This window comes from Drosophila eugracilis, unplaced genomic scaffold, assembly GCF_018153835.1.
Source record: "Drosophila eugracilis isolate 14026-0451.02 unplaced genomic scaffold, ASM1815383v1 contig_2155, whole genome shotgun sequence".
Lineage (NCBI taxonomy): Eukaryota > Metazoa > Arthropoda > Insecta > Diptera > Drosophilidae > Drosophila > Drosophila eugracilis.
The window spans coordinates 1,535,072-1,563,017 of record NW_024573039.1 but is presented as its reverse complement, the minus strand read 5'-3'; the positions used below and the strand labels follow the sequence as shown (position 1 = coordinate 1,563,017).

The following is a 27,946-nucleotide window of genomic DNA, read 5'->3' as shown; positions in this document are numbered from 1 at the left end:
GGACAAGTGGCCCGAACTCTGGCAACAATGAAACAATAAAGGGGAATCCTTGGCGAAATCAATTTCAGTATCTTCTGCCCCGCACCCGCCTTGCCCCTCTCCCTCGTTTCGCTGAGTCCTTCTAAAGGACGTTGCGGCTCTCTCGAACAAAGGAAAATATCTTTCATTAACTAATTAGCTTACTTTTTCCATTTAGCAGAGGAGTGGCAGGCGAAGAAGAAGAAGGCAGAGGCAGAGGAAGAGGTCCAATCTCTGTTGGTTTTACTTTTGTTTCCAGGCTGAAAGGATAACGTGTAGCACGGTGCTCGCATTAAAACACAACTACTTTCTTCTTCATCTTCTTCTGTTACGCGGCCGCCATCGTCTATACCCCCTTATCCTTGCTCCTATCACCACCCCTTGCTGGTTTTCCTTAACTCTAACCTCTCCCCTCCCTCTACCATTTGGTTTTTGGCCCATCGCTGAGTCTTTGTTATTTTACGCTTTAGAATTCTTTTGGGCATGCCAAGCCAAATTTGTTCAGCAGCATCCTCCATCATCAGGCAGCACAGCAGCACCCAACCCCCGGAAAACCCAACATTTTCCTAAGGAATCGTGAAGCGTAGAGCATCGTGGAGCATCGAGCATCTGCGGTCGGTGGCGCTTCGTCATCGTTGTTGCCTCGTTGCCATACACTTTGATTAAAGTGAAAATAAATGAGGGTCCTAGGCAACTGCTGCTGTTGGCCTAGGATCCATTCTCCGGCCCCATTTTCCATTTCCATTCCCTATTTCCATTCCCCATTGCGCCGTGTTGTGCGTCTTTTTCAGCCGGTTTTCTGTTTCTGTTCGCCCCCCCCCTCTCTCTCTCTTTTCCTACTTTTCTATGCTATACTTTTTCTACGTATTTTTTTTACCCCCCCACCAACTGATTTTCACTCGCTCTCCACTGCGGGCAACTTCATTAGATGGCTACAAACACAAAATTCAGGCGGCCGAAAGCTCTCCGTTTGCCTCTGTCTTGGCTACAATTAAATAGACCGTTATAACGCCCAGGACGAGGCAGGAGGACAGCGACAACGACAACGACAAGGACGAGAACATTGCCGGGAGGAAAATTCATTTAAATACGGGCCGCAATCGGGGGCTGGCGCAAATTAGTCAAAGCAACTGCTTACCAGCGCTGAAATTACTGGCCTCGAGATCGGAGTGGCCCAATTTGATGGCTCAGAGCTCTCACTCGCAGCTAGAGCATTTAGCAATGGCCATCATGGCAAAGACACTGAGGGGAAAGTCAAGGAAAATTCAAAGGAAAATGTATTAGAAAACGGAAAGAAGAACTAATGAAAGTTGTAAGAAGATGGCTTGCAAAATGCCTAAGTAAAATCATAGTTTAGCCTTTCTCACAAAAGTTAACTTCACCTCAGCTTTCTTCTCTTAACTTAACTACCTACTTTTACTCTACCTAGTTTACCCTCTTTAAGCAACGAATGGCTGTTGTAAAAACTAAAAACAAATAAATAAATGTTATACCTGTCGGGGGAATGCAGGACAGAGACCCTTGTCCAAACGCTTGATGTCCATGGACATTAACCCAAGGGATATAAGTTTTGTTTTTTTGGAAAATGCGAGAAAGGCAGAAAATTCCAGAAGACATTTTTCCCCTTAGTGCATGGCCAACTTTTAAAGCCATCGTGGCATGGCTTCTACCAACTTCAATAACGGCTTGCACATGACCAAATACAATGGCCAATAAATTGCCGATCCGCCTTGCTTATTAACCATCCACAAGGAGGTGGCCCATGGTGTGGCAGCCTGGCCCGAAAAAGGAGGTGTCCCATAGTACGGCGTTGCCTTCGCGTTTAATTCAATAATGCAGCGGCAACTCGTTTGTCATTTGATGTGTGTGCCACGCCCATGAAACAGTACAGAAACAGCAACAGCAGCAGCAGCATCAGCAGCAATACACCGTCGCCCATCAAGGCAAGTCCTGGAACAGGATGATGGCATGTGTGTGTGTGTGTGTGTGACATCCAAGACGAGGCTTTCAATTTCTTATTTCCTCGTCTGTTGTCAGATTTTCATGCGGTGTCATGTTCGTGTCTTCTTCGTCTTCCTCCTGCTCCACCTCCCCGTTGTCGTTGTCGTTTTCCCGAATCAATAATTTCATTTCCTTTCCGTGAGGCGTAGCAGCAGAGCAGAGCCTCTGACTGGCCACGCCTTGCCTAGATGGGGCCATCCTTTTTGGTCCAGGCCCAGTATGTCTACCAAGGAGTGTCTCCTGCAGATTGCTTTAATGCGAAGTCACTTACAGCCTCCCTCTCTCTCTCTGTTTCCCCCCCCTTTTGACTTTTCCCCTTGTCTCGTCCAATGGCAAAAGGCAAGTTCATAAATTTGTTGCCGCCCGTTTTAAACAATAACTTCATTTGCAGGCAACTTTTTAATATGGCCATGTAAATATATGCACAGCGTTCCTATCGCACCGACCAGGAATCCCCGCCGGAGGGGAGACTCTCAAAGTGGGCCAAGGAGGCTGTGGCAGAGGTAGTTCGGTTACGGGGCGTGCCAGCTTGGCTCTCTCTCGCTGGCAGAAACTCAATTTAATGCAATTATAGTCGACATAAAATTGATAAAGTGCGCTGCTGCTGCTGCTGCTGCCGGTGCTGCATGTGCCGAGAATAACCAGGCGAAAACGAAGCTGCAAACTGGACAGGCGGCGGCTGGTGTCGAGTCAGCCACCCACCAAGCCAACCCCTTTGCCATCCCCTTTGCCACCTATTCCCCTTCCCCATACACACACACACACACACACACACAAAATATACTCGTATAACCGTAACTACACACAGCCTTGTGTATAAGTGCACTGAGAGAAAAGGTTATTAAATGGCTTTAAAATAAAAAATTCGCTAAAAAACATAATTTTTTGAAATTTTTTAGTTTTTAACATTCATTTTTAAACTTTTCTTATATTTTTTCTTATATTTTTAATAATATTTTAATGTTTAAAACTTAACAAATTTAAAAAAAAATATTTTTTTAGCTTTTTTTCAAACACAAAATCCCAGAAATAAATCATCTTTCACCTTATTCCTAGAAATATATTTTCTTAAGCCAATTTCTCTCAGTGTTCTCCTGCACTTGGACGCATTGGCTGTGGAAATTAATTACCAGTTAGTGCATAGAAATGCAAGGAAAAGCGCTGGCCGAAAGAGTGAGAGAAGGAGAGAAGGAGAGAGAGGGAGAAAGAGGGAACCACCACTGGTAGATACTTTTGGTTGGGCACTTTCGTTCGTTTCTGATTTTGATTTCGTTCATGGCTGCATCTGGGCCACCCTAGCACCACCCTAACAAACACACACACACACACACACACTAACACACACACCACTCGACTGTTATCGGCAACTGTGCGAGATTTCATAAATTTCACTGGCCAAACCAAATTAAAAAGAAAAATCGGCCACACCGCCAAAGCTAACAAAAGTTGAATCGTTAAAAGGCAAAAAAAAAAAGAAAAAAAACAAAGGAAAAAAACCAGGAAAAAGCCAGGAAAATTTGTGGCTAACTTTGAACGAAAAACATTCAAAATTACAACCGAAAAATAAAGGAAAAAGTGTGACAGAGGAGGCAAGATGTGAAGGAGAGAAAACACACAAAAGTGGGCCAACAGCAGGTTGGTCAAAACGGAAATACTAGGCTGGCCTAAGGTATTCCTGGGTTAAGATCTTGTTCTATATAAGTTTTAACTAAGACTTTCTGGGGTTAAGATATAATAATATATGCTTTTTTGGAGGCTTTCATGGGTTAAAATATGGGAAAATATATTTTATCAAAGGCTTTCTTGGGTTAAATTTTTAAATTCTATGTCTGATCTAAGGCTTTCATGGGTTAAGATCTAATAAGGCTTTCATTGGGTTAATATCTAATAAAATTTGTCTTGTCTAAGGCTTTCTTGGGTTAAAGTCTAGTATTATATGTTCAATCTAAGGCTTTCTTGGGTTAAGATCTAATAATATATATATTTTTCCTTAAGCTTTCTTGGGTTAAAACTTAATAAAATATCTAATCTAATAATATTTTTTTCTAAGGCTTTAATGGGTTAAGATCTAATAATACATATCTTAGCAAAGGCTTTCTTGGGCTAAAATCTAATAATGTTTCAAAAGATTTCATGGGTTAAGATCTATCTTAAGCTTTCTTGGGTTAAGTTCTAATTATAAAATATTAATCTAAGGCTTCCTTGGGTTAAGATCTTGTAGTATATGTCTTATCTAAGGCTTTTTTGGATTAAGATCGAGTAAAATTGGTTTTATCTAAGGCTTTCTTGGGTTAAGATCTAAAAATATATGTTTTTCCTTCGGCTTTCTTGGGTTAAGACATAATAAAATATCTAATATAATAATAATAAAATAATAATAATATTTTTTATAAATATATTTTTCTAAGGCTTTAATGGGTTAAGATATACTAATACTTTGTTGGGCTGAAATCTAATAATGTATTAAAAGCTTTAATGGGTTAAGATCTATCTAAAGCTTTCTTGGTTTAAGTTCTAATAATATAATATTAATCTAAGGCTTCCTTGGGTTAAGGTCTAGTAAATAAGTTTAATCTAAGGTTTTTAAGGATTAAGATAGATTAAAATATGTTTTATCTAAGGTTTTTGTGGGTTAAGAGTAGAGGTTTTATCTAAGGCTTTCTTGGGTTAAGATCTAGAAATATATGTTTAAGTTAAGGCTTGCATGGGTTAAGATAAAATAATATATATTTTATCCTCCAAATTAATTACTAAGTTTGGCTCTCTTAAGCATTAAAAGTATTTTAAAGTAACTAAAACATAGATTTTATTTTAAAAATATTAAATTTCTTAAAAAATTTTTTCAACTAATCTTATTACAAACTTAAAAATTTCAAAAACTTTAATCAGTTTCCAGGTAATTTATGCCCAAAAAAGTATAAAAAATTGTAATTAATTGGCTTTAAAAATCAACAATCTTTTGCCAAAAAAATCTTTAAAAATACAAATTTAAATTACTAAAAAATATATAAAACATACTTTTTAAGCTAAACTAAACTTAAGACTTTTCTAATTTAAAATAAAATTCCAAAAGCCAATTTAAAGCCCCAAAAAAGGTGTCCTAGAAACCTCTCCTACTTAGGCCTGTTACTGAGACTCATCAAGTCACGACCTTTCCTCTCCGCCAAAGCCATTGCCCAGGTTAATAATTCTTTTCACTTTTACAGCTCAGGTTAAATTGTATTTTACAAATATATATATATATCAGATATATATATATATCAGATATTTATATATCAGATATTTATATACATTTTGGTTTTGTTTTTTTTTTTCCAAAGGAAAATGTTAATAATTGGCTCGCCTGTTCAAGGCAGAAGGACCTTACAATAAATTGCTGGGGAGGATATTATCGTTTCTGCCATCGCCGCGTCCTTGTCCGTTGTTCGTCCCACTACCATCCACTACCACCCACTGCTTTCGAACTCGAAATTGATTACAGTTCATTTCATTTTGGCTTTGTTTATTTCCTTGCTGCCCTCTTTGCCTTGCCACAGGATCAGGGCCAGCCGTGTAGCAGCACTGATATGGCCAGCGGTTTTTCCATTTCAATATTTATTTGTGAGTTATTATTATTATTATTGCCGCCGCGCGGCCCCACTCGGTTCGAAGCTTTTCCCCCAAATATTACTTTCGCGCTTTTTTTCCGCTCTTACTTTTCACAAATTTCCATTTCTGCTGACTTTTATTTTGATTTTTCTTTTGGTAAGGGGGGGTTGAAATTACATGGTAAAAATGCTTCTGGGCTTGGGCTTTCACTCGGCTGCCGCGCTGTCCCACTCAATGTTAAGGTTTTTAGTTTTGGTAAGGAAAACTCATTTTGGATTGTAATTTTCGGAAAAACCTTTAAGAACATAAAGGTTTGAACTAATACCCTTTTATTTTCCAGTTTTTTAAACTAAGTTACCTTTGGGTTGGTCTATGAAAATGGGAATTTGATTAGAAAGCCTTTTAAGATTGTTTATTTTTCTGGCTTTTTTAAAGAGTCAAAAACTATGCTTGGTGAAGCTTTGCAATAAACACAGATTTTCATGGTTAAATTATTATTTCCAAAAATTAAACTTATTTTTCTCAACTTTCTAGATATTTAATAAGTTTTCCTTTTTGTTTTTAAGCTAAAAAAAACTAGTTAAAAAATATTTTCCTTAATTACCTTAAAACTTCATTAAAGTTCTTTCCTGAAAGCTTCTGCCTTTTCCCCATTAAAACCTTAAAACTTTAAACCTTCAAACCTTAACCCCTTTAAAATCACTCTTAAATCACCCCTTAAATCCCCTTACAACATTGTTATGCTAATTTATTTTATGTTTAGTTTGCAATTTAATCGAACTATCCTATCAAAATTACAACAACAAAAACACAGAAATTATATTTTATGAGTCTTTCTTTTCCATGTATTTGTTTGATTGGGCGGATTGGGCGCTTTGGGGGGTTGGCGCTTTTCCAATAGGAAATTTTGGCCCAAATTTAATGGGAGTTTGCTGTTGTTTGTTACACACACACACCCCCTCTCTCTCCCCCTTTCAGCCTTAACCCCTAACACCCCCAGCAGATAAATGCGCATTAAACTGAATAAGCAGCAGCAGCAGCGGCAGCGATAATTGCATAAGTTTGATTAGTTAGTTCGAGTTTCGATTTAATAATGCAAAACCCGATCAGCCCTGACGGCTGACGGCGGGCCACCCCCAATTAAGGCAGCATAAATATTTAATATTCCATAACATATAGAAGTAAGGGGGAGGTATGGAAGGGGTAGTAATGTGATACCATCTAAATGAAGTTAATAAGCGAAGCGTTAATAAACACAGATAGGAGAGGGGCTGGCTGTGGGGGTCTATAAATACACCTAAGATGAGGCTTCTTCAAGGACTTAATTTTCAAACATTAAGTTGGGTTTTCTTATCTTAAATAAACAGCCTTAAAAAATCAGATTTAATTTGCTTTTTATAAAGAAAAATAGTTAATAATTCTAAGCAAAGGATTTGCCATTTGAAAATTCAATTTAAAGAGGGAAAAAAAAACATTTCATAAGCTAAAAAACAGAAAAAGTTAACAAAGCGAAAAAAGTTTACTTTTTTAGTTTTTTAAGCTGAAAATGAGTTTGCCTTTTTAGCTTGTTTTTTGAAAGATTTTTTTTGAAATTAAATTAGCAAAAAATGCTATTAAAAAAGTTAAATAAATGTACTTAATTATATGTAAAAAAAAGTTTATAATTTTCCTTATTAAAAATCACAATTTATAAAGCTAAAAACTAAGCCCTAAGCTGTTAGCTTTTTCTTGATTCTTTTCAACTTTTTCCAAATAACTTTCTTAGACTTTCTTTTCTAAATAATATTAAACTTAACAAGAGGAATTTCCCTTTACTTTTCTCTAATAAAAATCAAACCCAAAACTCTTCTTTCCAACTTAGTAAACTTAGTAAATAAAACTAAAAACCTCTTCCCAGCTTAATTGTCACCTTAAAAAGCCTTCGCCTTGAACCCAAAACCAAGTCGATTCGTTTTAACGCTTTTCCAGGAATTAAATCTCAAGTTGGAAGAAAAACAAGAAATAAAAAGAAGATGGTTAAGCATCTTGACTCTTGTTACTGAACCAACTTGCTTGCCATCTAGTCACCTTGCCACCTTGCCACTTGGCTTGCCGAAAAGTACAGTTGCCATTTGGAAATTTATGCGACTCAGCGGCTCATTTAACACCGAAGACGATTTAATCCCGCCCCCCGCCGTCGCCGTCCTTCAGCTTTTCTTACTTTCAACATTAGCAGCCAGACACTCCCCCCACTCCCTGTGTTGCCCTGCTGATTAGTAGTAGATTGGTGTTGTAATTAATAGATGGCTACACCCCCGCTTACACCAGCCAACCCATCGCATTAGAGGGTTGCCTGGCAGCTGTATATATCCGATATATATATATATATATTCCTTAGAAATCTGTCATAAATGGTAGAACAGCAAGAACAAGGCCAAGAAAATGCAAATCACAATGAGCCTTTTTCTTATTTTCTTTCTTTCTTTTGGGGCCAACTTTGGGGGGTTTTCCTTGCCGTTTCTTAACGTTATTCTTGTTGAGGCCACAAATATGCGCATAATTAATTTGCCGGCTGCTTTTTTCGGGATTTGTTGAGTAGATTAAATGGCATTTTGTCAAAGTGTATTCTGTATTTTAATTAACCACCCCCCAACCCCCCAATGCCAGCCCGTTTTCTCGCCATTCAGCTTTTGAATACTTAAGTTGTTTTCTTACCAATCGCAGTGGCGGGTCCAAGTGGTGTCCAATCTCTGTGGAATCTCCTGAAGTGATGAACTCCTGAACTCCTGAACTCCTGAACTCCTGAACTCCTGAACTCCTGAACTCCACTCGTAAGTACGTAATGCCAAAGTGTTCTTCGGTCTGTCTGCAATGTTAGAAACGAAAGAGAAAAGTCAGAAAATGTCACTCGTCGATATGATCATGAAAAATGTAAGCAGATTTGACAGCCATTTGCCACGAAGTGATGTCCTGACAAGCTAAGGCTATCCCCTTCTCTACCAGCTCTTCCAGAATTCCAGACTTCAGCCTGACTAAAACCAAAGACCAGCCATGAAGGACCACTGACAGGCTCTAACTCTGCAAAAAGAAGGACACGACAGAAAGCTGCTCACGTCACTTACAAAGCTCAAGTCTAGGATTTTTATGCAGTCAGCTAGCCAGCCTGAATTTTCCCCTGCTGAATTTTCCATTTTCCCCACATTTATGTTTGCATTGCACTCCCTCTCATTCTCTCCCTCTCTTCCTCACATGCTTATTAAATATTTTTTGTATTCGTTTCAGGCCTTTGGCAGCCATAAATTAAGCCAGTTCTGGCTGAAAAATGAAAACATTTCAATACCAATGTCAATGGAGGCCAACAGGCAGCCCACAAACAGGTTAAATTAATTGGGCATGGCCTTAAATATGATCTCTATATAGTAGATATAGTATAAGTATCTATAAATTCCGCTAACTAACAAAGTTGGTTGGTGTTTTAGCCCAGAAAATGCCCATCTAAAGAGGCTTAAAAGGTTTATCATTACCTTAACTGCTTAAAAACTAAATATAAACCTCATATGATCTTAACTATTACTAATTAAGGATTTGACTAAGAACTAACAAACATTTTCAAGAGCTTTCCTTCTATACTTTTTGACCAAATAACTCTTATCTGCCTCTGCCTCAGCGGAAAAAGCTGGCTAATAAGTCGGATCTGCTAGCAATCATTTTCCCCGCTGGAAGACTCTTTTTGTTTCGGATCCGGGCTAGTGCCTAATTGAAATGTAATCCTTCTGCCATGGACACGCCGAGCGAATTCAAAAACTTCCTTCCATTGAATTAAGCCCCTGGTTGCTACACTGAGAGAAATTGCAAGGGAAAGGGTTAAAAACAAAAATAAAATGACAATTTTTTGAGAAGTTTTTTTCAACTTTTTAACAGAAATTCCCAAAAAACAACAGGCTTTCCCCCTAACGTTCTAGCTAAACAAATTTCCTTCAATTTCCTTTCAAATTTCCCCTCAAATTTCCCTCAGTGAAAGCCAAACCTTCCTCCCTCCCCCTTGACTGCACACAAACACATACAAAATGGTTGCATTTTTGAGTTGGTAATCCGCGCCAAAACAGCGCCAGCAACGCAGCCAAAAAAAAAAGAAAAAAAAGGAAAATATTAATTGGAAACAAGAGGCTTTTTCACCCTTTCGGATTGTTACGCTTTTTCTGCGGAAAATCCACTCGAAAATGGTGCTTTACCTCTCTCTGTGTGCCAGAACTTGTTATTTTTCAGCTACTAATTATAAACAAAAAATTGTTAACCAAAATAGAAATAATATTTGCTTTTCTTTGCGTTTTTTTTTCAGGGTTCTTAAGCCAAAGTGGAAGGCTAAGGGCTTTGGAGTAGCTTTTTTGGTCAATGTTAAAGGTGATTTTGAGGGTTTTAAGTGGGTTATTAATCAGGGTAGGAACTAAAAAGATAAAAAATAAATATTAAATAGGTTAAGAGATTCAAAAAATTATAGTTTAGGCCATAGTTAAGGTCTTAAAATGAAGTTTCTGGGAGTTTAGTCAAGTTAAAAACCATTTTTTGATGTATTTTAAACATAATTTTTTAATTTTTTTTTAATTTTTTCTTTTCTAGCACTAAAAAAACAACTTAAAACCCCTTTTCTCTAAGTGCATAAACCTATACCATCATATTCCCCCCCATCAAAGCCTCTAATGTTAGCTCATTAAGTCAGCTTCTATCGAATACAGCGCCATCTATTGTTCGCAATTTGTTGAAAGAATAATTTTCGGGAAAAAGAAAAGGATTTCGAAAGCAGCCAAACTTTGGCTCTATATCATGTGGCTGTCTAAAAAAAAAAACAAAAACAACAACTAGGATATCGAAGAGATGCCACACCACCTCCCCCCCTCTCCACCTTCCAAACGCCAGCCTCCCTCACCGTAGTATTGCTCTGTGAAGAAGCAACAGCAATATGAGAGCCGCCTCGACGTGCGAATTTCGCGTAAATAAATTTAATATCTGACGCAATCTGCCACGAAAAACAAAAGCCCAAGAGCCAAAAAAAAAAGAAAGGAAAAAAAAGAGGGAGCAAGCAAAAAATAAGTGAGAAAAACCTACAAAATTTCAGCGCCATCGCCATTGCCCTGGCTGTTGTTGCGTTGTTTTTCCTGAATTTTCTCGGCCCCACCAACGGCGAGCGATAAAGAGAAGGCAACGTAAAACGTAAACGAATTTGTAACTCGATGATGTCGGCATCGCAGCTCACTTTGTGACGCTCCAATGTTCCAATTTCATTATGCAAAAATCCGACTAAAGGCAGCAGCAACACCCAGCGAACAGCCAACAGGCAACAGACAAAGCAACAAAGCAGCAAGCTACATGCAACATGCAACATCTAACATCTAACATTCAATCCAAAACTCTAGGACAAACTAGAAAGCTTGGCAAAAAATGATTAAACAAAACATAGGAAACGGCATCGGAAAATATACACGGCGGCGGCGACCGGATGCTTATGCATTGCAGATTTCCATTTCGTAAATAAACATGAATTTCCACAGGGCGGAGAGGAGAGGAGAGGAGGGGAGGTTGTGGAAAATGGGATGATATGTAGGAAAAATATTTCCATGACTAGTCCCTAGTTGGTTTAATTGGTACAAATTGGATAACTATAAAGGGCTTTTGTGGGGTTTGAATGACACTAAAAAGTAGGATTTTCCTTCTATTAGGTTGGGAAATCAGATTGGAAAAGTGCTCTCTGCTGATTTTGGAAACTAAATTAAACATTTTCTTGATTTCAAGGCTAAAGTTAGTTCATAATCTAAGACTAACTAAGAGTTACTAGCCTTAAAAGTAGAAATTCTAGAAGTTCTCGGACTTAAATGTGAAAGTTTTTTCAGTTTCGAAGACTTCTTAACATTATCTCCTCAATCCTTATCCTGAAAGTTATCCTGAAAGGGCTTTCGTGGGGATTTAATGGCTCTAAAAAGTAGGATTTTCCTTCTGTTAGGTTGGGAAATCAGATTGGAAAAGTGCTCTCTACTGATTTTGGAAACTAAATTAAACATTTTCTTGATTTCAAAGCTAAAGTTAGTTCATAATCTAAGACTAACTAAGAGTTACTAGCCTTAAAAGTAGAAATTCGAGAAGTTTTGGCGAAAGTTTTCTCAGTTTCCAAGACTTCTAAACATTATCTCCTCAATCCTTATCCTTTAAGTTAAAAATCTCTCCAAATTAAGCTCTAGGAAAATCTCTAAATCATTTTTCTCTTTGAGTATCTAACTTAAGACTAAAAACCTAACCCTCAAAAGCTCTCCAAAAACCAAGAAACAGAAATCCAGCTTGCTTTTTCCTTCTTTAATGTTTTGAAATTTTTGAAAAATTCCTCTTTGCTCGTCGTCGTTGTCATTGGTCCCTGTCCTCTCCCTCGTATAACATTTTTTATTGCCTTTATTTTTATATATTTTTTTAGCTGTCCAGACTTTGGCCATCTCATTCCCAGCCCATTCCCCAGGCCATTCCCTATACCCACACCATTCCCACTGCCCAATCCAAGCCCATTCCTGGCCAGCGGCTGTTCCTTCTTTTTTGACTTCTCATTTTCTCATCGAAATGTTGAATTTTTATGACACTTTTGCGTTGCGTTCTGTGTTCTGCGTTCTGCGCCTGCCTTTGCTGCAAATATGCAAATTTCCTGTCGCCCCCCTTTTTTTTTGGTATGCCACGCCTACATTCTATATTCTACCAGGCCAGCTCGCCTACCAAATAAATTTATATGAAAATGTTCGTGTTTAAGTTGTTGTTTTAAGCGGCTGGCAAAACACTGAGAAAAATATCTTTTTAAAGGTTTTTTTTGAAATCAAAAAAGTTTAAGAAATTTTTACAAATTTTTTTGGAATTAATTTTTGATTTTAAAATTGATTTTTTTTTACTAATTAAAGTTATATTTTAGCTTTTCTTTTAAGTGCAGAAAAGTAGGCGTACAGTAGGCGTGGCTGTGGGAATATTTATGCATTTGGCCGGCGGGGCAGTTTAAGAACTCAACTGATGAGCCTGGCTGGGTGGCTGACTGGGTGGGTGCTGGCAACTCTACAGCTAATGGCCGGCCAAAGGAAATTTACTTTTCCCTCCCCCCCCTCCTTCTTTTTTAAACATTTTTCAAAGAGACGCCTCTCCTTGGTTCGACGCTTCGACTTTTTCGGTTGACTCAAAACTTGAGTCAAAGATAAAAGTCATAAAGTTTGTCGCCGCAGAATAAGTTGCCTCTTCGTGCGTTGGCAATCAGCCCTCTGTCTGAGCTACAGTTGCTGCTGCTACACTGGGAAAAAATAGGTTGTGAGTTTAAAAGTTATTGCTTTTTTTTCATATTTTTTTCAGTGTTTTAAGTTTTTGAGACTTTTAAATGATGGAAATGCAAATAAAGACTTTAAAAAGGCAAAAAATCAACTTTGAGCTTAAAAGTGATTTATTTTTTAAGAACTTCCTCAGTTTTTAAGCTATTTTTTTTAAAGAAAAATTTGTTTAAACTTAAAATTTAGTAAGAAAGATCATATTTTAAGCAATTTTGGTAACCAACCTCAAAGAAAATCAAAGAAAAATCTCTCTTCTGCCACATTTTATCCCAAAAAAAAAAGCTACCAACCAGAGGAAACTCTATAGTCGAGTGCCGCGACTATAAGATACCCGTTACTTGCTAGGGGAAATTACCCAAGCGCCACCTATTGTCGGAGAAAGCATGTCGAATAACTGATAGTGACGTCACTGCCCATGTGAGGCCTTTTAACCTAAATTTCTTCATAAAAGGGGAAATAATGTTCCGATTTGAAAAAATCTTTGGTAAATCGATAGATATTAACAGAGATAAGTTATAGAAGGTCAAACGAAGGCATTCATAATATTATTATAGACGCCACAGTGTTCTGCGGTTTGTGGGCGTTAAAGTGGGCGTGGCAGGATGCTAAAATAACTTGCGCTATCCCGGGACCTCAAGAATCTTCATGCTTAATCTTTGTATCTGTTATAGTTTCTGAGATCTCAGCGTTCATACGGACGGACGGACAGACGGACGGACAGACAGACATGGCTCCATCGACTTCGCTATTGATCCTGATCAAGAATATATATACTTTATAGGGTCGGAAACGCTTCCTTCTCTCTGTTACATACTTTTCAACGAATCTAGTATAAACTTTTACTCTACGAAAAACGGGTATAACAAGCAGATTTCCTTGGAAAAATCCCCAAACTTGAGGTAATATTTTCCATCTCTTACTTTACATTTCCAACTATTAACCTTCTTATAAAAAAACAAGAGGAAACGCTATAGTCGAGTGCCGCGACCATAAGATACCCGTTACTGTTTTACAAAATTTTAGATTATTTTGCTAGTGGAAATTCACAAGGCGCCACCTATTGTCAGAGGAAGTATGTTGAGTATGCTTATAGTGACGTCACTGCCCATGTGAGGCCTTATAACTTAATTTCTTTATAAACAGCGAAAAAATGTTCCGATTTGAAAAATCTTTGGTAAATCGATAGATATTAACAGAAATAAGTTATACAAGGTCAAACGAAGGCATTCATAATAATATTATAGACGCCACAGTTTTCCGCGGTTTGTGGGCGTTAGAGTGGGCGTGGCTGTGTGCAATTTCGTGGCAAGTTGCAGAGGCATCTCCTTAATACGTGTTGCTAAGCAAAATTGTATAGATCTTAAAGTTTTTGAGATTTTTGCATTTTTGGTTTTTCGGGTTTTGTGGGCGTTATAGTGGGCGTGGCTTGATCGGGAAAAAACAATTCGCATTGGGAGCATAATAGAAACCTACATGCTTAATCCGAACTTTCTATCTCTTATAGTTACCGAGATATCAGCTTTTCTAGAAAATCCGAAAACCGTCTTTTGAGCCTTGTGGGCGTATGGGTGGGTGTGGCCGGATAGTAGTACCACTATAAGATGCGCTGCCATTTAAAGATTATACTTTTTGAATTTCAACTTTCTAACTGCAATAGTTCCTGAGATTTCAGCAATTTTAGTTTTTGGCGATTTGTGGGCGTTAGAGTGGGCGTGGCAGGATGCTGTAATAAACTTGCGCTGTCCCGGGACCTCAAGAATCTTCATGCTTAATCTCAACTTTGTATCTGTTATAGTTCCTGAGATCTCAGCGTTCATACGGACGGACGGACGGACGGACGGACGGACGGACGGACGGACGGACGGACGGACGGACAGACGGACATGGCTCAATCGACTTCGCTATTGATCCTGATCAAGAATATATATAATTTATTGGGTCGCAAAAGCTTCCTTCTATCTGTTACATACTTTTCAACGAATCTAGTATACCCTTTTACTCTACGAGTAACGGGTATAAAAACACCCATCGATTTCCCCCACTTAACAACTCCAGCCTTGCTTTGATCACAAACTAATATCTTACAGGGGCATGCCACACGTGTCTAGAGCTCACCTTTCGTTGCAAGACTTCTTTCTGCTGGCCATCATTTTAACATTAAGCAATTTCAATTTTCCATTTAGTATGTTAGAGGGAAGAGGAAAATTCGAATGTGAGACAAAGAAAAGCCGACGACAAAGCCGAGAGAACTTTAATTAAATAGCCATTTCCGTTGCGGCATCCGATCTGTGGCACAGAGTGTGTGTGTTTGTGTGTGTTTGCTTGTGTATTAGTCACTCTTTGATCTGTCAAATGACAAAGCACGCAAAAACAAAAGTGGAAAAGCCACAGGAAAACTCATTGACTTGACCATGTGATAGGTAAGGGGTAGGAGGTAGGAGGTAGCAGGAGGCATGTGGCAAGAAGGCATTGATATCGAGATGATTTTCCATAGAAAGAAGGGACCGTCACCGATAACGTATGCATCTCTCGCACAAACACACACACACACTCTGACTAGATATATGATGGGGCAAACTTTTCCTTTGCCTTTGCTTTTTGTCGTTTGCCGCTCGCAGGCAAATGGTAAAAGTTTGATGCCCCAACTGCCTGCCCCTGCCTCTGCCTCTATCTCTATCTCTAGTTCTAGCTCTACTTTCCACATGCGTGGCATTTGAAATGCTAATGGCAGATGAGCTTAAGCTAGGAGTTGGTAGCTGGGTAGCTGGGTGGCGGGATAGCTGGATAGCTGGGAAATCCTCAACCAAAGTCAGTTAGACAGAAAGAGAGAGAGGGGAGAGACTGAGACTGAGAGAGGAACTCGGACTGGAGGCCTCATAATTGAATGTTTGGCCACTGCAGAAGGAGGAGAAAGAAGAAGGAGGAGGAGGAGGTGGAGCAGAGGCAGGAGCAGCGGTAGATGTATGCCAAAAAGGGGCCCAAAGGTCAGGCGGGTGCAAAGGATCCAAAAGAGGCCACCAAACAAGGGACCAAGGAAAAACTGTTGGCTAACTAATTTAAATATCATGAATTTAACATATAAAAATGGCAAGTGGCAGGCAGCAAGCAGCAAGTGGCAACTGCGAGGAACGGCAGAGACAAAAGACTGGCCCCATATCTCCATATATCATATCAGAACGATCTGCTGGCTGGTCGACCCCTTTTGTTGCAACATTTTACTTTCTGCTTGCTGGCTGTTTCTGCTGCTGTTTGCTGTTTGCTGTTTGCTGTTTGTTGTTGCCACAGAAAAAGAAAAACCAAAACAACGACAGCAGTTGGAAAATAAATGTGAATTTCTGGTCGAAATCTGCATAAGCAAATAGTGTGTGTTCTTAGGGGATGGCACAGCCAAGCCACCCAACCACCCCCCTACAACCCATATCTATCCATCCCTCCATTGTACGTGCCTCTTCGAAGGGGGTCGAAGGGGCTCGAAGGGGAAAAACTTTCAATGGACTCCCAGGCTGGCTGGCCTTTTAATCAAAAGCAACTCCCCAAAGCTTTGCTTTGACTCCCCCTCATTCCCCCCCCTTCTCTAAAAAATCAAATCAAAATTTGCCAAAAAATGCAAAAAAAGAAAAACTTTTTTTTTTATCCAAAAAAAGAGAGAGAGACAGAGAGAGAGAGAGAGAGAGAGATAGCCAGCGACATTAAAGAACAAATAAATAATTTTGACCTTAGGTTTTCCTTTTTCGTATTTGTAATAAATTTAAAAGCCCCTAACCAAGCACCCATCCACCCACTTACTGCCCCTTTTACCACCCCCTTACCGCCCCCTTACCACCCACTTTGAACTTCCGATTAACCCACCCGCTGTCAGTCTGCTTTTTTTAATTTTATTTTCGTCGTTCGCTCTACTTTTAGTCCCCAGCTAAGCCGGAAGGGATCAAACGGTTTTCTCTGCCCAGCAAAACAAAAAAAGAAAAACCAAAAAAAAAAGGAAAAAAACCAAAAAAAAAAAAGGAAAAACCAACAAAAAAAAAACAGGAAAAACCAGAAAAAAAGAAGAAAAACTGAAAACTGAAGAAATAACATTTCGACAGCTGGCCCACTGGAAAAACCAAAAAGGAGACGGGGGGACTGCCTTTGGGTCAATGAGCATCAGAGGTTGACTGCATAATTTATGAACATAAATGGGCGTGACAAGGGATTAGGTGGGAGGGGGCGGGGAGAGAGAGAGGCAGGGTCAACTAATGACCTGGCGCACTGCTAAATGCATGGAAATTGTCTGTCTGGGCCAGAGTTAGAGAGAGAGAGAGAGAGAGAGAGAAATTACAATTAATTGGAAATATGGCTAAGCCGAGAATTAGCTCAGGGGGGTAGGGGGTGGTAGGCAATGTCCCTCTCACTTTATCAGCCTGCTAAGTCTTCTTGAAGGCAATTGAAAAGCGGGAAAAGAATAATTATGAAAGCCACCCCCCTCCCCCATGCCTTTGACATCAAGATTAAGACTTTAGACCAGCTAAAAGCTGAGGAGAAAAGCTGAAAAGTCAAGGAAAAGTCATTTGTTTTAAGGAACTTTTCACCTCCTAAACTTAGCTTAGAAAAGTCAGGAAAAAATACCTCATCACATAGCCTAAGGAAAAGCCTTCGAAACTTTAGGCCTGGCTAACCCCAAACCTAACTAACATTCCAAACGTTGATCGTAAAGACTTCACACCTACACACAGACTTCCCCTTTTTGGCTTTTAAATTTTTCCTTAAAAAAAAAAGGAAAAATTTTCAAAAAGAAATCCGTAAAAAAAAATCAGATTCAAAATTCCCACAAAATGACCTCCTCTTGGGTGCTTCTCATCGTTACCATCCTGCACTTTGGAATGCGCGGCAGCTGCCTTCTGGACATCGAACGTTTCCCGGTCATTCCCGGCACCATCTATGCCGCTCACATTGCCTACTGTGCCATCTTGCACTTCCTGCACGACCTGGACATCCTTCCCATACGCTATCGTCGTCGCATGGGCTGGCTGGCTGCCTTCCTGATCGAACTGGTTTTGGGCATGGCCTTCATGGAGATTATGGGTCTATGGCTCTGGTGCAGCGTCGAGCACATCATTCACCTGACCATCCAGTTTGTTCTGCGTCATTATGCCGGTATTCCCACTGATCTCTACCAGCGCTGGGAATGGGCAATTATGGGTGGCCTGATGACCTCACTGGCTGCCTTGCTTTGGCTTAATGCCTACGAGGCGACGGAACCAGTCGAGACTAAAAGCGAGTTCATGATGAAGGACTTGAAGGCCAAGATAGCCAGTCGCCAGCAGATGAAGCGAGAGGAGAGGCAAAGGCAGCAGGAGCAGAAGGAGCAGGAACTGAAGGCAAACCAAGATCAAGATCTGGAGAAGATCAAACACCTTGCTGAGAAGAAGCGAGAGGAGAGGCAGAGGCAGCAGCAGAAGGAGGAGCAGGAGCAGCAGCTGAAGCCAAACCAAGATAAAGATCAGGACAAGATCACCCACCTTGCTGAGCAGAAAACAGAAGATGATCCCAAAGTAAAGCTACTCGATGAGCAGCATTTAGAAGTCCTAACCACAGCCACCGATTGCTAGCTATTAACCAGCTGGTCAGTTGGCCAGTTGGAATCTCAAACCCCCTGTTGGCCCCTTTGATGTCGTCGCCACTCATTCCTCATTGGACAGGCAGGCAAAGAAGCAGGACTGGGTGAAGAGGCAAAACGGGCGATCATGCCGGGAAACCAGACCAGAGGAAGCAAATGTATTTATTCCAGCCAGATGGACTCGAAAAGCTCTAAAAGACCGTGTGGCCTAAAGGATGCTGATGTTGGCTTGGGGGGCGTGGCAAAGAGGGGAGGGGGGGGCCAAAGCAATGGGCAAAATGATGGACTGCAGTAAAATGTCTATGAAAATTGACTTGGTGTTCTGGCATTGAAAGGCAGTCGGGCGGAAGGAGCTGCCAGCGCCTGGATGCGCGTCAATTGACAAATTGTCGACTGGCTGGCTGGCTTGCTGGCCCCTCTATTACTCTCCTGTTACTTCTCCTTCTCCTTCCTTTCTCTTCCTACTCCCCCCCTTTGATTCACCTCCAGGTTGAGGGGACAATCCTCTAGGCATACTTCTTCTGCCCTGGCAAGTCATCAGAACTTTTGTCTAATTTCATTTCGCTTTCACTTGTAGGCCAATCTTTGCTTTATATTATTCATACAAAATTTCTGGTAAATCGCGGCCATTGCGTATACGCACTGTGGTTCGGGGAATTATGAATTTTTAGCTCTGTATATCAGTGTGTGTGTGTGTTTGTCTCTCTCTCTGTGTGTGTGTGTGTTTGCCTAAGCAAACAATGGCCAAGCAGAGCTTTTGTTTATTCTTCCTTCACTGTTGCTTATGGCCTAAACCAACCACCCAACCACCCACACACACACAGATACATAACCACTCATACACTCAAAGCGTGACGAATTTTCAGTGCGTGCCCACCCTAACTCCCTTGACAGCCGCCCACCCACATCCACTTTCCCCTCCATTCTGATCTCTCCCCCTCCTGTGCTGTGTATTTATGGAAACATTGCTCCGAAAATATTTTAAGGACGACCAACTCGGATGAAAGAATTGCGAGGGATGCTGGCTGGGCTGGCTGGCTGGCTGGCTGACTGGGCTAATGGTCGGGCAGCAGGTTGGGGTGCAGGTGCGGGAAAACCTTTGCCAGACACTGAAATTGATGATAATACCACTATGCTGCCTCTGACGACGAATACATAAAATCTTCAACTCCCAACATGGAAAATGTGACAAGAACTGACAGAAAAGGCAGCAGAAAGATACAAACTGCTGACTGGTCGAGGATTATTGAGTGTGTCCAGAAGAGAGATGGAAAATGCCGATTGCTGATCGGAAATCAATCAAACCATCAAGTTGTTTTATCACAAAACGCAACAAAAATGTTATTATAAGAAATTCGAAGTTTAGGTTTGGCCATTAGAAGTATGTGTTGTTAGGTATTTAAGCCAACTGCCACGGCTAGCTAGCAGTTTTTACCAATTTTCCTTAACTAAAAGACTTTTCCCCTTAGCAGAGACACCCCTCAAAATTATCAAGGTAAATAGCAGCACTTTGCTGATCATTTGTTATCAAAAACCTTTTTTTTCTTTTCTATTTTCCACTGAAAACTTTTCCTTTTCCATGGAAAATTCGAATTGTTTGTTTGTGTGCCTTCCCCTCAGTTTTTGGGGAGGACAAGACTGTCCTTCAGCCCACTCGCTGGCGTAACCCAACCAGCTGATGTCGAGGACAATGACAGAGCGGAGGCTAATTAGCATCGTCAACATGGGCCACCTTAAGGTTCTTTTTCCCCATCCCTGACACCACCCCCCCCTTAGCAGGGCCCCATCTGGCCGTTGTTTTGCAACAACATAATGCACGCGTCCCACGCTGCGCAGGACAAAAATGAGTTTTGGCCTAATGATGATACAGCACCCGGGACACCCCTCCTACCTACTACCCTCAAACCACAAATCTTCTTCTTCTTGTCCTTGCCCTTGCCCTTGCCATTGCCACTATTCTGGACTTCCACCCACCCCCTCTCCTTCCCCCTCTCCCTCTCTTGACATGCAAAACGCCAACAATAAAAATGTCACTTTTGCGTGTTGCTGGGTGGTACCCAGCCATGGAGGAAATCATTTTCACCAAATCGCGCGCAAAATGTACACAGGAAAAGCAGCAGGAAGGGGGGAGGGTTAAAAAAAGAAAAACTGTTCTCTTTCTCTCTCTTATCATAAATCACGAAACCGCACTGACCACGCCCCCTTATACTAATTAATTAATTAATTAACAACAGAGTCTCATCATCATCATCATCATCATCATCATAGTCTTAACCTCATTGCGTGACAATTTCGTGAGTTTTGCATGAATTATTTGGCCAAAAGCGTATTGTCAGCACAAAAACATGGCCAACAATTAGCGAATGCCACTTGCACTTAGTTTCTTATCGGCACGCACGATGTTTAATCCACCCCCCTAGCTCTCCTCTTTGAAATTAATGTTATAGATGCACGATAGTAGTCCTTGGAAAATGCAGAATATATTTATTTTTTTTATATATTTATTTTCGCATTTCGTGCCTGGCGGCGACAAAGAATCCGGGCGGGCAGCTGTCCTACCTCCCCCACTTCCCCACTTCCCACTCCCTATTACCACCTCCCACCAAAGCCTAACGAACATGATCCCATTAAGGACACCTCGGAAATTCCGCTGGCAACATTTTAGCCGTGTTCATGCTAATGCTAATGCCTCCCCCCCTTTTTGCCAACGATATCTAGCTTATCCAGCATACAGTCAATATCATTAACACTACATTTTTGGGGGGGCCAGCTAAAAGGGAGGTTAAAGGGGGGCTGTGGGGTTAAACTAGTTAGAGGTATTGAGAAATTTTGAATTCTAAAAAGGTTTTTCTTGGATTTTAAGAAGGTTTTGGTTTTGGTTTTTAACTTTTAATTAATAAATAAAGACTTTTAGGCAGTTTTTTCTTTGTTTTTAACTAAAAATTTATCTTTTTCTTTTTTTTTTAACTTTTAATTAATAAATAAAAACTTTTAAGCAGTTTTTTCTTTGTTTTTAACTAAAAATTTATCTCTTTTGTTGATTTTTAAACTTGCTTTTGATAAGCAAACATATTTTAAGGTAGAAATAAGCTTCATTTTAAAACCTTCTTTCGGTTTTATAAGGCATTTTCATCAGATGACGAGTTTTAAGACATTTTTTGCCTATATTTTAGCTTTTTAAATCCTTAAAAAAGTTTTTTATTAATTTTAAAAATTATAACTTTCTTTCTTTTTAACTTCTTTTTATAACAATTCACATAGTTTAGACCCCAACTTAAGCCCCTCTTTCTTCTCTAACTTCTCTTCCTAATCCCTAAAGCTCCCTCTATCTCTCAAGTCTTTTTTTTCCTACAAAATAACTTCATCTCTTTCTTCCCCTTCTCCTTTACTTCTTACTCACTGCCTTAGCCTTTCCCCCTTCCCACCTTAAACTTTAGTTGACTTCTTTTTTTTTCATATTTTCTTATTTGTATTTTCCAGCTTTTCCAGCTTTCCACTTCGATTTCCCGCCTATTTAACGTTCAATGGTTTGCCCTAAGCCTGGCTGGAAAATTCTATCGGAATTCTTTATGCCTTGCATTGGGAATTTTCCTCAAACAAAAATAAAAACAAAACAAAAAAACAACAAAACTGGAATTAAACAAAAACCCCCCCCTCCCAAAAAAAAAGTCCACAAAAATTGCATTTAAACAAATTTGATTGCTCGTTTGTCAGGGTTTTTCCAGCTCTTCTGAATTTTCATCCCCTCTCTTTTTTGTTTTTTTTTGTTTTGGTTTTTTCCCAAACGAAAACCAAATATGTTGGCAAGTTTTTAAAAAATGTTTTTCATGCAATTCGCTTTTGTTTTTTTTTGTGTGTTTTCCGGCTGTCTCTCTCTCTCTCTCTCCCTTTCTCTGTGTGTGTTGATGTTTGGGCATTGTTTGGCAGCTTTATGAAAATTTTAAGTACATCAAATTTTTATGATTTTCAACAAGTGTCTGTGTGTGAGTCTCTGTGTCTGTGTGTGTGTGTTTCCCCCCCTCCTTTGGTTGGCTAGAATTCTGAATTTGATTGCCAGTCTGGCAGAGAGGGAGGCAGCCCGCTTCAGTCTTTATTACTGCCGTTAATCCGCAAAAATTTGTAACATTTTCCAATTTGGTAATCGTCTGAATGTTTTCAAAATGAGCCAGAATAATGAATATGAATGGGAGGGGGGAGGTGTGTGTAACGTTAGAGGATGAAAATTTCCAACGAATTGTAATTCAAATTTCGTCCAACCGGCGAGTATTTTACGCAGCTCTAATTGACAATGAGCCCGAGCCCGCGGTGTGTGTTTACCTTTTGAAATTATAAATTTATGGCCAGTTTTTAGTTGCAGTTTAAAGGGGATTTATATAAAGGATATATCTAAGATATATATAGAATGTAACTAGGATATATCTAGGATATATGTAGGATACCCTTCATCAAGAGTTATCAGTGTGTGGCTTCCTTTTTTCAGGTCCTGCCACCACCAGAATATCCTTCACAAAGTGGATTCTGTCCCGTCGTTAACTGTCAACGTTTCCACGTACCCGATGTAGGCTTCATTTTCACCAGTTTTTCCCCAATTTCCCAGTTGGTCAGTTGGCCGTTGTCTAGACACTCCAAAGGGGCAAAACGTGAACGTAAGCAGGCAGAAGGGGGAGCAGGGATCTGGGCCAGGCTGACTTGTCAGCTGGCACTCAAACATTGTGACATTGATTTTCATTCGACAGACTCCACACACGGGCACAGAGAGAGAGCGAGAGAGAGAGCTCACAATTTTTCGGGGGCATCTCGACTTCTTGCCACACACACACTCACACTTACAAACACACAGAACACAAGTTGAACCATTGAATTTCCCGTAGCGAGTTACTACGGCCAGATGCTACCTAATTGGAAAATTCACATTGCCTTCCTTTTTGCGAATGCGAAAAAATGCGGCAGGATGTCGCTTTTGGCTTTTCCATTTTAGTGCCCTTGCCATGACTATGGTGCTATGATGATGATGATGATATCCTTGAGCAGTTCGTTGAGCAGAGAGGTTTGAGAGGGTTTGTCTCTAACTATAACTATAAGTTAAGGGAAGGATGGGGCTAAAGGCAGGTCCCCTTTGCCCTAGAGATGAAGTTGGGAGAAAGGTTATTCATAAGAACTTTTGGTAACTGAAGGAGGAGACGTTATAAATCTCAGCAAGAGGTTTAGTTGCTCTTCAGGGGCCTGAAAATCTGTCTTAAAGATCAGCAAATTCTCAAGGAAAATCAACTATCTACAGTCAGGATCAAGTTCTATATTGATTTGATGTTAAAAAGTCAAACTGATTATAGTTTCTGGGAAGATTTTCTATCACATGTTTACGAGTTAAAGTCAAGTTCATTTTGAAACTTAGAAAAGGGTTTTTCTTTCCACATCTCCATGCTCAGGAAAAATCAGTTAATGATCAAACTATTAGGAAGAATTCTCACCCAAAAAGAAGATGATCCTCACAAGTTTAATATTTTTAAGTCCCTATATAGCTTTTCCTGAAGAAAAGAAACTTATTTTTCAAAGCCAGTCAAGGCTCTACTTAAAAGCCAAAATAAATGAGTAAAAAAAAGACCTTTACACTGCCCAAAAATTTTCAAAAATTAAAGAAATTTTCAAAGTTTTTCTTATAAAAAATTAAAAAAATTAATTTAAATTTTAACGCTTATTTCTAAGCCCTTCGTAAATTTAAAGATCAACTGTCAAATTTCCATGTCAAATGTAAAAAAAATGTAAAGCGCAATGTCAAATGTAGAGTTTATGTAAATTTCAATGACAAGTGCAATGTAAAATGTAAGCAAAAAAAAATGTTCACCCACGCGTACTAATAATTCCCAACTTATTCTAACCTCACAGTCATGAGGTAACCTCTGTTGGCCATCCAAAAATCAGTCAACTCGTTTTCAAGTGCATGTGTGTGTGTGTCTGTGTGTGTGTTAGTAAAGTGCCTCTAAGTGATCTCATGCTACCCCCTATCATATTGGTGGTATCTGAACATGGCCTCCAGGAGGATGCAGTGCATCATGGACTTTTCATGACATCGGATGCTGGATACATATGGAGGTGCTTACTATACCATGACTGGCCTTCATCAAGCCGGAAATCAAGGTAAGTTGCTTTATCTTTTCTATACATTTTTATTGCATAAACCAAGGGGCAGTTTTGCCAGCGGCTTGCACGCCGTCAATGCAAGGTAGACTAAGTCTATAAATAAGTTAAGTTAAGCTTTGAACGGGTGAGATCGTTCCGAGTTCTAGTTCATCTGCCCTGGAGATCAGGTACAACCCTCTGCTTCTCGTTTTTTCTCGTTTATGAACTCCTTACACTGGGAACTTAAGGACAACCTACATGGAAATATAATATTTTGCCTGGCTATGATCAGACCCAAATCTGGACCATCTACTACCCTTTCTTGGTTAATCTCTTTTTTTCGACTGCTGCCACTGGGAATATATTGATTGCAAAATTTTGCCTTACGAGGTATGCCCAAAATGAAGTATACGCCTTTTGGTAGCAGAGAGCCCGACTTTGTTGCAGTTGCTTAGCTCTAACTTTGCTCAGACAAGACTCACAGCTAAAGCAATGACTGTTTTATGAAGCTCACAACCAACACTTCAAGCTCTCATACCCACTTTTTACATTAGTGTTCCGCTTCTTTGCTACGAGTGCTGATTTAATGGCTGTAAAAGCAAAATGCAATATTTGTTGCGGTTTTTTAGCTCTAGCTCGGCCAAAACAAGACACAGAGCCAAAAGAAGGACTGTTTCGTGCCGCTAATGACCAATACTAACAACCCCTATCACCCGTTTTTCGATTTTGGGAAAGTCAATTTGGGCCCAAATTTCGCATTTTTTATACCATTTTTTGTACCATCATAAAAATTTTCAAAAAATGCCCAAAATTTAAGTTTTCCAGATTTGAATGCAAATCAATTGGAAATCATGGCAATCGAAGTACGAGTCCTAAGAGGTATTACATTCCTCATTTGGGCCACTTTTTGGCTGCGCTATGACAAAAAAACTGATATTTTTGCGCTAAAAATCAAGTATACGTCCCTTGGCACCAGAGATCCTGGTCTTGTTGCCGTTTCTTAGCTCTAACTTTGTCAAAACGAGACGCATGGCTAAAGCAATGACTGTTTTATGCAGCTAACAACCGAAACTTAAAGCCCCAATACTCGCTTTTCTCATTTTTGCTCTGCTTTTTTGGTGTGAGCTCTGATTTAATGGCTAAAAATCAAAAACCTATTTCTGACAGAAATTTGAAACATTATTTTCGGGTTTTTAGCTCTAGCTCGGCCAAAACAAGACGCACAACGAAAAGAACGACTGTTTTGCGCTGCTATTGATCAACACTAACTACCCCTATCACTAGATTTTTGATTTTAAGAAATTCCATTTTGGCCAAAATTTCGCATTTTCGATAAGGGGTACCATCATCAAATTTTTCGAAAAATTACTCAAATTTTACATTTTAAACTGTGAATGCAGTTTTGATAAACATGAGAAACCACGCTCAACGAGGTATAAAATTCCATATTTGGACCATTATTGGCCAAGTTATGAGCAAAACACTGAAGAGTGCGAAATTACCAAAAATCGCATTTTCGATAAGGGGTACCATCATCATCAAAATTTTTGAAAAAAGGCCCAAACCTGGCATTTCAAACTGTGAATGCAGTTTTGATAAGCACAAGAAAACAAGCTCAACGAGGTTTTACACTCCATATTTGGAACATTATTGGCCAAGTTATGAGCAAGTAACAGTTACTTTTTACTCTAATTTTGGGGGAAAAAAAAGATTTAATCAATTTCGTCATTTCTTATAAAAACTAACAAATTATATAGTTGAGAAAAATGTCACATTTTTTTAGGTTTAAATGCCAGAAATTGTAAATTTTGCCTTAAATTGTCTAAAATCCAAATTTCTCTTAACGAAAAATCAAAATTACGCCACAAAGGCTTGGCAGCAAAGGCATTTAGCCAGCCAAGTTAATAGAAAATGTCAAAGACAGACAAAGCTTCTATAAACTAAATTCAAAGGAAAACAAAAAAAGAAAGAAAATATCCAAAACTAAAATTCTCGACTTGGGAAAAGGCAGACTTGGACTTATCAGGAAGGGATAACAGCCAGGGATTGCTTTGATAACAGAAATGGCATATTTTCTTAGTGGCAATCTTGGCTGCACCTGTTGATTAACTGCAGGTTGCTTTTGGCCTTGGGGGCAACAGGTGAGAGTATAGTTGGGCCAAAAGGGGGAAGGAAGGAAAGAAGGCAACTCTAAGGCCATCGATATGCCCGAGGGATGTGACACACAGAAGGAAAGTTTTTCAATTTGAATTCAATTTAAAGTTCTTGGATCTGCTGCTTCCCGACCACTGCTACCCCACTGCATTCCTATACCCTCGCTTTTCCCTGATTTTCCCTCCTTTGCTTTTCAGCCCCTTCAGCCGACTTATGTACTTCCGCAAATGCTGAGCTTTCATATTTATTTGACTCCGTTGAAATGCAAATAAATGCAAACATTTACTCAAGAAAACGCCAACGCAATGCCCCGCCCCCCGTCCCATCCAGCCACGCCCCCACACATAATGATAATTATGCAAATGTAATGGCATAATGTCGGCATGATTCCTTTTACTGAGTGTCTCCTGTCAACCCCCCCGCCTTTGCGTTGATTTAATGTAAACAAAAAGAAGATGGACGCCTTGAGGTTTCCTGATACCTGTGCGTGTGTGTGTGCTGGGGGGAAAACCCCGGTGGAAAGCGGAAACGGAAGGTGGGCGCGGGACTTTTACGGCGAGAAAGCCGGAAAAGAGCATCGCGAATCGTAAGCGTGTGTGTCATCAAAGGAGGTTTCACTTTACCTTAACTTAACTTAACTCCTCTGCAAGCCGAAAAACGTGAACTTTAAATGTGATTTTAATTCGGGAAAAAAAGAAGTGCCAGAAACTAAGTTAAGCTAACAGAAAGGAAAAGTATTTTTGATCAACTTTTTCCCTATAATTTTCATCATTTTCACTTTACAGGTTGTGGAAAAAGGAATTTCCCGAAATTGCCAAAACTAACAAACTGAAAATGAGCTGCTGCTGATGATGATGATAAAACCAGATCGGGGGCGACACTTATGTAAAGCGGTTTGGAAAAACTCTCTCTCTCTCTCTTCGAAATGTAGAAACCTTTTAAGCAAAGAAAACTGGGTTATCCACTAAAGTGCAGCCATCTGAATCGCCAGTCTGCGTATGCGAGAGTGTGTGTGTATGCGAGTGTGTGTATGCCGGTGTGTGTGTGTGAAAAAAGAAAGTAAAGTGCAGAAAAGTGTTTGTGCATCTCCGGCTTGTGCACCCTCTCTGTCACGTCGTTTTTAGATGTATTTTAAAAGATTTAGCTGCACATCCCCCAG

The 27,946-nt window shown here is 39.7% G+C and overlaps 2 protein-coding genes and 1 long non-coding RNA gene across 8 annotated transcripts in view; 2 read left to right on the top strand and 1 right to left on the bottom strand.

Annotated features, from left to right (window-relative positions):
• Window positions 1-27,946, bottom strand: part of LOC108105013 (dopamine D2-like receptor) — a 94,719-nt gene that overhangs the window by 36,053 nt on the left and 30,720 nt on the right. For all 6 annotated transcript variants that reach the window (XM_017211408.2, XM_017211407.2, XM_017211410.2 and 3 more), the window contains exon 2: window positions 8,302-8,452. The gene's annotated coding sequence lies outside the window, so the exon portion shown is untranslated. The remainder of the gene's footprint in view (window positions 1-8,301; window positions 8,453-27,946) is intronic.
• On the top strand, window positions 17,127-18,755 carry LOC108105015. The gene has a single exon (XM_017211414.2). It carries the CDS (start codon window positions 17,732-17,734, stop codon window positions 18,506-18,508), a length of 777 nt encoding a protein of 258 aa, XP_017066903.1. The 5' UTR covers window positions 17,127-17,731; the 3' UTR covers window positions 18,509-18,755.
• LOC108105018 lies at window positions 27,240-27,761 on the top strand. The gene is made up of 2 exons (XR_001772331.1): window positions 27,240-27,521; window positions 27,573-27,761. It is a non-coding gene; the product is annotated as an uncharacterized LOC108105018 (long non-coding RNA).